Consider the following 11,639-nt stretch of genomic DNA (forward strand, 5'->3'; position numbering starts at 1 on the left):
CAGCGCGGCCCTGCACCCGCTGATCCCGGCGTCCCCATGTGCAGCCCGGCCGCGGCCCCAGCTCTGGTCCCAGTCCCGGTCCCTGCCCCGCGCCGGGTGCCGGCCGGCCGACTGAGCGCTGGAGCTTCATTAGCTAGCTGCTTTTCTCTCCTTTGCGCATTAACGCGAACTTCCACTAATTATCTGGAGTACATGTATTAGAATAATTAGCATCTGGGCACACCACGGGAAACTTTGAACAGTAATTATATCGTGGGGGGTATAGAGCGAGGGAGAAAACCCGGCGATTTGTCAAGCAAAGTCGCCGTTTGCAACTTTTCCCCCCGCCGTGGCGCGGGTCGCGCGAGGGCCGGGGCGACGGCAGCCCGCAGCGGGGGGAGAGGGGCTGGGCGAGGGGCAGCAGGTCCTCGCCTCCGCCCGCGCCGCTCCCTGCAAGCGCCTGGCAGGCCGCGGGAGCAAAGCCCTTCACTGGCATTGCCGGCACGCGTTTGGGCATCGCTTTTCCGACTATCTCTCTCGGCGGCAAGGGTTTGTCCCGCAGTTTCGGTAGCTGCTCCGGCTTTTCCGTCGCAGCCCCCGCTCCTACCTGAGTGCAGGACGACGAGCCGGAGCCGGGCGGTGGCCGTGGGCGCTGGGAAGCCCGGGCTGGGGAGGCAGAGACGCGGCGCAGGCAGGGGCAGCCCCTCTCGGCGTCCCGTCGAGTTTGGCACTGCACTTCAGTAAAGAGCAAACTCAGGCCAAATAACGGATGGACTTCTTATTTTTCCCCCTTCCCTTCCTTTTTAAAAGAAAAAGAGTTTTCAGAGCTGTCCGATTTTTTTTTTTTTTAACGTGATGATCGTTTGTGCTGCGGTACGAACTGAAGAAAGAAATTAAAAATAACTGGATGAGATCAAATAGTGCTTCCCTAATTGCTTCCGAACTTCTCATTTAGAAAAAGAGACGAATAGTTATGCATTACACTGTTAAAAAAAAAAAAAGCTTTCAGATTATCTTCTTACTCTTTTATAAGGAAGTCCTGCCTTCCCCGTTTCTAAAGAAAGAACGAAGGTTTTTAACCGAAACCCAGTTTTACAAAAAACAGGTTTTCACAGTAAAAACATTTTTTTTAAAAAAAGTTAATATTCCTTAGGAAAGTGAAAGAGATTTAACTTATTCTCAGTTGTTTCTATTTCGTGCCTACAAATCCTACTGAAGGAGGAAAAAAAAATTCTCCCGTCTGATTTTTTTTTTTTTTTTTTAAAGAGAGCCCTGGGGTTGCAATAAAAAAACTTCTGCTTTTTCTTTTTATTTTTAATTAAAATTGAATAAACGCTTAAGGAGAAATTAGCAATCGCCTCCATCCAAGACCTACTCGGGTTTTATAACAGAATCAAAGCGTATTTAAAAAAAAAAAAGTAAAACCTTTTAATACATCAAATATACGGAATTTTAATCTTTAAAGCGATACATTGTCTATTTTAGTACATGACGTAAACCTTACTTAACCCTTTTTACAGGGTGGACTTAAAAATTAAAAATAGTTAAGTGTTCCTTTTAAAGAACAAAATAAGGCAAATGAGGTTTTTGGAATAGAATTGTTTTTGTTTTTCTTCCAGAATACATACAAAAAAATACCAATTCTCTTTCAAGGGTATACACCTTAAAAATAATTGCAATTTGAAATTATAACTGACAAATTGCGAGTTGTTTTTTAGTAACAAACATGCATGTAAATTTTTTTGTTTCAATGAGACATTAAATAAGAACGTACAATACAATCATAGCAATTTTAAAGTAACATTAAAGAGAAGACCTCTATCTTTTTATTTATATTCTACAATGGGTGTTCCACTTTTACCTATTGAGCTCAGTTAAGTAATGCACTTTATGATTCGTTGTCCCGCTTGAAGCTAACATAAATAAATACAGTGCTCATGGATCCAGTCCTCAAATGAACACTATTTTATAAAAAGTCAGATTTTTTTTTTTCTTTCCAACTTTTATAAAGTTTCGCAGGGCTTCCTTCCCTCACCGCTAGACTCTGTGTTGTGTGTCAAAGCCCCAGTGCCTGTGCTCACTGGTACCCCAGGGCCGAGGCTGTGGTGAGTCTCTGCCCGTAGAGTGCGTAAGGGGAATAGTAGGGTCCGGTGGCGGCGGGCACGGGCACGGGGGCCCCGGGGGTGGGCAGGGGGCTCTTGGAGTAGGGGTGGTAGCGGCTGCCGAGTCCCAGAGCGTGGTGCGGGCTGCGCAGGGCCAGCGTGCCCGGGCTGCCCGGGGCGCCCGTCGTGGGGATGTGCATGTGGCATGCCATGGCCGCGGCCGCCGCGCTGGCCAGCGACGAGGAGCTGGGGTAGCTGGAGAGGAGTTTATCGGTGCCCGGGAAGGCAGTATGGGTCCGCAAGTGGCTAAGCAGCTCCTCCGAGGTGGCGAAGCGCTTGTCGCAGGGTCCGTTGGCTGACACCCAGTTGCAGATGTGCGGCTGGGGGTCGTTGGGGAGCATGAAGCCGTAGGGGTACAAAGGGTGGCCGGCCAGCGAGGGCGGCGTGGCGCCGGTCAGCGAGGAGTGGACGCTGTGCAAAGGGTGGGTGGGGTAGACGAGGGGGTATCCGGACTTGAGGGCCTGGTCGTGGGCGCAGGAAGCGCCGGCGGCGCCGGCCAGGTGGCTGGCGCAGTGGTAGCTCAGGCAGTACGGGTCTCGGCACAGGCTCGCCGTCATCACCGACGGCGGCGACGCGCCCGCCAGCGGGCTCGACCCCGCCGGCTTGCTGCAGCCGAGGCTGCTGGCGGCGGCCAGCTGGGCCCCCACCAGGCTGGAGGATTTGGTGGGGTCCAGCGCCACTCCGTGCGGCAGGAACTGCGGCGGGTAGCCGGCGTAGGCTCCAGCCAGCGTCCCCGGGTAGCTCATGCCCGCCGGGGGCAGGGGGAAGACGGTCTGGCCCGGTTTGTAAGGGGAGACGGGAGCCACGAGGCCGGAGCCCAGGACGGAGGTGGAGGAGGTGGCGGTGGTGCTGCTGCAGGAGGAGGCGGAGTCCGAGGCGATGGGCTTGGAGCCCGGCGTGCTCTCCTGGTGCTGGTTGACCTCCACGTTAATCCCGGCACAGCTCACGCTAATCCGGCTGTGGCTGATGCTGGTAGTGCCCGGGCCTCCCTCCGAGCCAGAGCTGCCGCTCTTTCCGCAGCCCTCCGAGTCCTTCTTGTCCTCCCCGCCCTTGCCGTCGGCCGGCAGCAGCCCCGGCGAGCAGGCGGAGGCGCTGGAGTTGGGGCTGCCTGTCCTTGGGGTGAACGGCTGGCAGGTGGCGCTCGGCACCCGGAATCCCGACTTCTCCCCGGCCGCGACCCCCGCCGCGGGGGCGCCCGCGCAGCCTGCCGCCCCCGGCTCCTTCTTCTCCGCGCCCGGCTTGGAGTACGGCTTGAAGCTCGACTTGTCCTCCACGCCGATGTCGCTGAGCTTCAAGGGGCCCGACTTGGAGTCCTTGTCGCCTCCGGAGCCATTGGAGGTGACCGAGGAGAGTTTGGAGGAAGGGGACGGGTCCGGCTTCCCTATCTGCGAGCAAGTTTGTGCCAAAAGGGCCAGGGGACTCTTCTTCGCATCCAGCTGCGGAAATCAGAAGGACACAAAGACAGAAGTTTAATCGGAGTCTAAGAAAAACCCCGGGGGCATACTTAGGACGCTCGTCCCGTACGTTTTTGCAGAGAACAGCCTGGAAGTAATGAACAATTTTGTGCGCGTTCATCACCCTGACATCCCCTCCCCTGCATGCACCATTTTCCACAAAGCCTTTAAAGAGGGCGGGGGATTCTCGTGTCCCTGCGAGCCCACCGCGGCCGCCTTCAGCGCCCACTGCTTCCCGGGCAGCGCCGAGCTCGGCGCCTCGGCGTTCGCCTCCCCGTCGCTCCGGCCGTGCAGGCGCACAAACCCGCCCGTGAACTATAGCGACTGCAGCATTCCTGCGCCCTGACTGCTGACACTATTTATAAACAGAGCCCGACTTAGCCGGCGAGCCGGGCTCCGGGGAAGAGGAGAGGGGTGTTCTCGCTCCGCAGAGACCTTAATGAAATCATTCATTCCCACGGACACACCCTTCCCACCACCGCTCCGTTTCGAGTTTCGGTCCCTCGAAGAGCTAGCTACGCAGAGGGGCACCGACAACCTTGGCAGAGGAGAAAGGGGGACGAAGAGGGCCCCCGCAGTACAAACGCGTGTCGGCACTTGAAAGGGAACGGTCGGCGAGCTGAAATAGTTATCCTGCCGCGCCCCTGTCCCTCTCCGCGCGCCCCCTCCCCCCCAAAACGCTCCCTGCAAAAGGAAGGTTGTTTGGCACTCCGAGCGCTGCTCAGTTGTGTGGCCGGATCGTGACCCCCAAAGCGGGTCCCTTCCTTCTACTCACCCCTCTTCTCTCTCTCTCTCTCTCAAAAAAAAAAAAAGGCAGCTAAAAAGAGCAAAAATAAAAAGTTAATTTACCTAAGATTTAGAAATTATCCCGGTAAACATGGAAATAATAACCAGGAGCGGTTCCTCGCACTAACTCTAGATCAAAAGAAGCCCGTTTCCTGGTGTAAGTGCATTTCACAGCGCAGGAAAAGTGCCGAGGGAGGCTGGCGGAGCCGCCATGCACAGCGAGCGCCCGGGCAGGGAGGGGAGAAAGAGCCGGGGGGCCGGGGCCGGCTCTGAGGTCCTTACCTCGATGGGGCTGACGGGCGTGGAGGGTAAAGGCTGCAGGTATTCGGGGTGTAAAATGTGTCCAGTCCGCGCCGTGAGCATTTTCAAGACTTTGATAGGAAGGCGGTTGGCTTGGCGTAGCGGGTCCGAGGGGGGGACGGCGTGGAAGCAGGGCTTGGCGGCGGCGCTGCTGCCGTTATTCCCAGCGTGCCCGTTCGGCCCGGCGAGGTCGGCGGCGCTGCGGCTGCGGCGGGGGCTGCCTCCGGGCTCGCTGAGGCTGCTGCTGCGCTTACTACTTCTTATAGCAGAAAGCGAGGGCGATGTGATCATGACCCAAAACCTCGCATGAAAACTGGGGCAAGTGGCGCCGCTCGCACTCGGAAACGCTCGCTCGCTTTCTGCGGGCGAGGAGGGAAAAAAGCCACACGCCCCCCGAGCAGAAAAACAAACATAAAATGTCCCGTGGCCTCTCTCTGGCGGGGAGGGCGTGGGTGGGGAGGGGGAGGGAGAGGGAAAGGGGGAGCCGGCCGGAGAGAAAGAGGAGGAAAAAAAGCCGAGTAATCCTTGGGCTGTGCTGGGGGCGGGGGTGGGGGCTGCGAGCGTGTGCCGCTGTCCCCCTCGGCCGCTCTGGGCTCCCCCGGCTGTCGCGGCGCGGAGCGCTCGCCTCCGCCGCTCAGCTGTGATGCGAGCCGCTGCCCATCCAGCCCGGGATCTGGCAAAGAAACTCACTTCAAAAGCAGCTGAATTAGTCTGAGATTAAAGCCTTTGCCGCCTTCCAATCAAATGGGACCCCGAGGTGATTGGAGGGTCAAGGGGATGTGACGTTCCCTTTTCTGGGGCTTTTTTTCTCTGTTTTTAATGGTCTCTCGCTCTTTTTTTTTTTCCCTTCCCTTTCTTCTCCGCCTTCCCTCTCCCCTCCCCTCCTTCCTTGTTTTCGCTCCTAGGACGGGCTGGGCGTTAATTTTGTGTTTCACATCACGCGCTGCGAACGTTTTTCTTCCTCCGCAGCCGCCGCGCATACCCCGGCGGCGGCCGGGGGGCTCGGGGCGCCGCGCCTGCCGAGGGGGAAGCGGTCGCGGGGCTCCGCCGGCCCCACCACCCCCCCGCCGAGCGCGGCCCCGCCGCACGCACACCGCCCCGAGCACGGCCTGCCGTCGTCCGTCCGCCACTTTCGGCACTTACAGGCCCAGCCCGCGCCCCCCCTCCCCGGGGCCGGCCCGCTGGGACAGCTCCGTGGCCGCCGCCGCGTCTTGTCCGGGGCCCGAAGAAGGACGCGGGGCGCTTTTCCCCCGCCTCCCGCCTCGTAACGCGGGGGTAGGCTCGGACGAGAACCTGCAGAACGCCGGCCTGCACGTCGCCGCCCGCGGCGGGCGGGAGCCGGGGCGCTGCGGCGCGGCTTGCGGCGGCGCGGGGAGCGCGGCGGGATTGGGGGAGGCCGGTCGTCACACGCGGGGCTGTCACGCACCGCCTGCCGCCGCCTTTCGGGTCTCTCCGCCCCGCCGTCAATTGTCAGTGCTCCCCAACCGCAATCAATCAGTTATTTGTCAGCCCCTGTCAATCCGCCCTTGATTTATGTCAGCTTTTGTTGCTGATTACAAGCCTGGTGTGACTTGAAGGGGAAAGAGAGAGAGAGGGAGGAAGGAAAACAGAGGGAGAAACGGGCTCCTCGAGAGAAAAAGCTATTCAATTTACGGAATAAATCCTTCGAGTAAACTCGATTTGTGCGCCAGCACCCGGCAGCCGTTCCCGGCCCCGCATCGCGCTGCCCTGTACAGAGCAGCGCGATGCGGGGCGGGAAGGGCTGTCGGGCTCTTCTTCCTCTTCCCTTCTCGTCCTTTTCGAACAAGAGCCCTTCGTCCCTGCCTTCGCCGCGCGGGCCCGGTCGCGGGCACCGGGAGCCTGGGGAGGCGGCCCCTCGCCTTGGCGAGAGTGCCGGTTCTCGATTTGTGTGTTTGCTTTCAGCTAGGCTGTGTTGAGAACCCCGTGGGTATGCACACGGTATCCACGCGGGCGTTATATATATACATCCTGCTTTGTGTCTGTGCGCTCCCGAAGCGTACGAAGTCCTCTGCCCTCAACCCCGGTTTTACCGTGCCGGCGGATGCCCCGAGCGGAGCCCGCAGCCCTTCTGTCGCTTCCTGGATTGCTTTTTTCTTTTCTCTTTGTACTTTGCATCCCACTACCCCCCCACACCTCCTCATCCCATAACATTTTTTCACAGGCAAAATGTGTTAATCAATCTTTTACTTTTGTTTCCGGATCTGACATGGTGGCCCACACAATCTACAACATTAACAAAAAGGTCACTTAGAGATAAAACACGTTTGACAAGTGAAGAACAAGGCAAGTGCTTTAGGGGTCGCGTCCAATTCCTGACCTGGACTCCGACCAGAACAGGCGCTGATCCTGGAAGGGGTGGGCAAGAAGAAGGACTTTCACTTTCTCGCGTTTATATCTGCTGAACCAAGTCTTTTTTCTTCCCTTGAAACACCGATCTCTCCCAGTCCCTAAACAGATGTGTCAGATAGCTTTTAATGATCTTCTCTTCTTACGAGGTAGGCATAAGGCAGGTTTTCCTAGATATCTCCCCCCTCTCCCCGTAAAGCGGTACTCTTTAAATCCTGCAGCCAAGTAAGTATATCTGCTGTCTTTTATTAAAACCACTCTACTCTTTCAATATAACGTATAGAGTATGGTAAATATGTGGAACTCCTCTAGCTTCTATAAAGATATAATTAATTTTAACAAACTTTTTAATTTTTGTATTTTCTCTGAAAGCATATGGCTTATTGCCACAACTTCTCAGTGGAAAGTCATAAACGTGCTTTCATTTTGTAATCACCGCGGTCATCTTACAAGACTGTGAAAATTAAAAGGGGGGGGTAGAGAAAAAAATCTTGCATAAAAAACGATATTGCAATAGGACTGACAAGACCCACAATTTGCCGTCAAGGAACTCCCCCTCTTCCTTTATATAGAGTGGAAGTGACTTGAATCTGCCCCAGGTTTTCCCCCAGTTCTTTCTTTTGTTGTCAAGTCCAATTGATAAATGGAGTGCAGTAAAACTCTGGAAAAAAAAAAAAAAAAAAAAGCTGAAACCTTCATTTGTGTTCATTTGCATTAAAGTGCTTGGAACAGCTGTTTTCCTTACAGGACCGGGGAGACTCCTATCTGTTTTCTCGTTGTATTTATCCTGCCTCCCAGGGTGAAAGACTAAAGATTAATTGTCTTAAGGTAGAGTCAGCTGTGGGAAGGCTCCCCCCTCCCCATTTTCCCTTCCCTCTCTCTTTTCTTGTGGAGGTGAGGGTGATTTGGGAAAGGGGATGTTTTACTTGTAAGCCAGGAAAGCAAAGGGGATACCCGCTACGTATGTAAAACAGGCAGTGCACCGGCGAGAAAAGCGGGGAGAAGGAGAGGGGGAACAGCACGAACCCCGATCTTTCTGGCTGAGGCAGAAGCGTCAGAGGATAATTTAATTAGTAACTTCAGAGGGCAGCTTTTTCTTGTGTTGGGTTTTGTGGTGGGGTTTTTTTGGTTTGTATTTTTTTTTTTCCTTTTCGCTCAGCCTTTGAAATGAAATTTAAATCACACTTAGTACTGTAAACTTTTTATGTCGAAGCTTGTAAAAAAATCAGCCCCGAGACATCCCCTCCCCTTTGCCCCCTCCAAAGCATTTCTGAGCTATGAGAGCTTATTCCCTGCGCTTGACACACGCAGAGAACGACTCCCAGCCCGGGTCTCGGAGTTGGGATGCACACGCGTAGGATCGGGCGGGCGGCGGGGCTGCAGCTTGAAAGCGGCGCGTAGTTTTTGTTTTGGCTGCTGCGGGCTCCTTTCCTCTCTTGAGCTGAAGAAGATGGATTCCGTCCTGCTCGTTACCTTCGCGAGGGATCCTTGTTTAATGAGTCCGTGCAGACGGTTTGCTGTTTGGCATTTACTTGTGCAGTCTTGCCGAAGTTTTGGTGGCTGTTGCTTTTATTCTCCTTAAAAAAAAAATAACCGAACCAAAGCGTTGGAACCCATCTTCCTCCTCTTACAAAGGAAAATTGTAACTTAAAAAAAAAAAAAAAAAAAAGGAGAGCAAAGGAGGAATTAATTAACAAGTGCCAGTCCACACTTTCCTTTACCTACCAGCTATTGGCAAGCATGTCAAGTCGATTTTATTTGCACACAATGGAAATGATTTATTTTCTCTTAAAAAGGAGTGGGCTGGCAGATATTTGAGGAGGAGAGGAGAGCGAGAGCGAGAGAAGAAAAAAAGTTTGAAAATGCCTTGAACTATTCACTGTCGAGATGGCTAATCAGTATTGAGGCTCGAGGGCACTCGGGCAGCTTTTCAATGCGGTTTTCCTTTCATCTCAAGCTGGATGGAGGCGCTCAATTAAAAGCCTATCAGTTTGTAAGTAAATCAACGCCTATCAAAGTTGTCACATCAAACAAAACGATTATTATTGCAGCCCGCCTCCCCTATTAATCTCCCTCTAAAATAATCCCCTTGACAGGTCAGGCTGGCGAGCTGCAAACCCTGGTCAGGATCACCCAAAAAACCCGGACTGACTATTTTTCCCTCGGGAGAGGGAACTACAGAAGCCTCGGCACCAGTGTGACTGCTCCGCCAGCTTGCTCTCTTGCCATTTAAGTGTCAGCTTCTGTAGATCATGTTGGAAAAGGGCGTTTAGTCTTTTAAACTGAACAGCAACAACCCTACAGGCCCTTTGGATTTTTTTTTCTTTCCGCCTCCTCTCTTTTCTATCGTTTAGAACAAGGTTAAGCTTTTAATTAACAGAAACTAGTTGCTGAGTTGTATCTGGGCTACATTTCCGTGCATAACACAGTTCAGCTACCTGTCTGTCCGTCCTGTGCGTTGAATTTATTTGCTTTGGTGGTGCTTGCGTTTCATTATCTACCCCAAGGCTTTTATTAATATTTTTGTAAATGGTGCATCTCTCTCTCTTTTTTTTTCTTCCTCTCCTAAGAATGATAATATTTTGGATAAGAAATGGGATGGGTTATCAGAAGTACCACACCACGAAATCGTACGCTCGGGGAGAGACACTATTTTTTTTTTCCTGTCTCTCCTTTTTTTTTTTTTTTTTTTTTCCCCTAGTACGAGACTGCATGTGCTCAGTTAATAGCTGATGCATCTGCCCAGGTGACCGGCAGAGTTGTGGGGTATTTCTTTCAGAATCTTATTCACGCAAATAGCTGGAATGTTTGCCAATAGAAAGTAAAATTTCCAAGGCTCTCCCCTGTTTGCACAGTACTTGAAAATATTTACCCTTATGACTGTAATTATTTTCCTAATATATATAAGTAACATACATTTTACTCTGTATGAGATGTAGGTAATCGTTTTATAAGCGGTGATAATTTTAGAGTCATCTTCAAAATAATAGTCACGTTTAAGTGAACGTGAGTTTTAGCTATCAGTGATAATTTTACTAAAGAAGCAGAAAATCACTTTTTTGTTTGTTTGCCTACTGCTTTCGGAAATATACCTTCTCCTAAAACGTTTTCGAATGAGTTTGTCTAATTCTCTTCCTTTTGTTACGCTGAGATAAGCAAGAGATTAATGCACCTAATAAAAAAACCCCCACACCCTTTCTCTTTTAAGCCCTTTGATAGATTCCCCTATTGACGTTGTTTCATGTATGAGTGTGAAAATTTTTACTCCCGTGTTGAAAGCCTTTTACCAACAGCTATTTTCCAAATCTACCCTTTTTTATGTTCAAGGTGTTTCTTATGCAAACAGCTTTTATTTTACATAAGCCTTAAGGTAACTTTCTAGAGGGCGAGGGAGAGAGCAAGTCAAACGAGTGTGATTGGAAAGGCTGAGTATGTTTCCTGTTAAGTGCATGGAGATATTTAGTGCCATTTCACGTTATTAAACGTACCACGATCAAAATGATCGAGCCCAAAGCAAGTGACACGTTTCCTAATTCGTACCTATGTACTCGAACTGGTATTTGCTGCCTAGATTTTAAGAGTGAAAACAGAGTCTTTTAGCTTCTGTAACACCTTGGTCTGATCACTGAATCTCAGCGATCATAAAGGCACCTCTGTGTTTATCTTCTGCGAAAGCCTGCAGGCTACGGGAGAGAATTATACCAACTGAAAACATATTTGGCTACCGTAATCCTTCAGAAATTAACTGTAGCACACAAATGGAGGCGATCTTCAGCTTCGTCGCTTGGATCCCAAATGTAGAGAGTGTTTATTGACAACTTTGTTATGGAAACTGTGCGGATCGACCAGATGCGTCTTCAACAGTGTAGGGAGTAACGTCTTGTGAGATACGAGGAGAAGTTTTAAGAATACGGCTGGAAAAAGGCATCGGAACCCCAACAATTAACCTTATCTGAACACGGAAATGACAAATAAACAATAATCCTTGACGCAATTACAAGACAGCTGCGTTTGGGCGGGAGGTAGGGGCAGGAAGAAGCACGCAATATATCTTAGCTATCTTCTTGAAACGGTCTAGGTCCACGATCCGAAAAGGTTAAAATAATCTTAATTTTAATAACTATTAGCTTGTTTCCAGTCATCCCTAATGATGCATTTAGGTCTTCTCTAATCCCCACTGCTTTCATCTTTAGCTTTTTACACCCTAAAATTAATTCCACCTAAAGTACATTTTTCATTTTGTACTGTACTAGCGACGTGCAAATAATTTACATCAGCGTTCATCAGGACTGTCCTGAAGTGATGGATCATTTTGTTGAGTTGCAGTAAAAGTGCAGAATGATCTATAATGATGTAATATATACATTAAAAGGGTGTCTGGATGATCAGAGTTTTGCTAAAAATGTAAAAGGGCTTTTTGATTGATAACAGGGTTGCTGTTTTTCTGCAAAGGCTGTCACAGGCTGACACAATGCTTGAGTTATTAGGGCAGAGAAGGGCAACCATAAATTTCCAACGTCAGGCAAAAACTCTCTTTATTGTCTATATGATGGATGGGCCTCCGTACTAGACACCAAATACTTCGTATCAC

At 51.2% G+C, this 11,639-nt stretch overlaps 1 protein-coding gene across 1 annotated transcript; it reads right to left on the reverse strand.

Moving 5' to 3' along the window:
* Positions 1–2,056: 2,056 nt before the first annotated feature.
* On the reverse strand, positions 2,057–4,972 carry ZNF503 (zinc finger protein 503). Its single transcript, XM_086616805.1, has 2 exons — positions 4,664–4,972; positions 2,057–3,577 (listed from the first exon to the last, which is right to left on the reverse strand). Exons 1-2 carry the CDS (start codon positions 4,970–4,972, stop codon positions 2,057–2,059), a joined length of 1,830 nt encoding a protein of 609 aa, XP_086472931.1.
* Positions 4,973–11,639: the final 6,667 nt, after the last annotated feature.

This window comes from Tauraco erythrolophus, chromosome 9 (genome assembly GCF_009769465.1).
Source record: "Tauraco erythrolophus isolate bTauEry1 chromosome 9, bTauEry1.pri, whole genome shotgun sequence".
Taxonomy (NCBI): Eukaryota; Metazoa; Chordata; class Aves; order Musophagiformes; family Musophagidae; genus Tauraco; species Tauraco erythrolophus.

Excerpts from the sequence above, each read along its gene's own strand:
- ZNF503 (XM_086616805.1), bottom strand. The coding sequence starts at position 4,972 with ATGATCACATCGCCCTCGCTTTCTGCTATAAGAAGTAGTAAGCGCAGC. Across the intron at positions 3,578-4,663 it reads CGCCCGTCAGCCCCATCGAG|CTGGATGCGAAGAAGAGTCC; the intron begins GTAAGGACCTCA and ends TGATTTCCGCAG.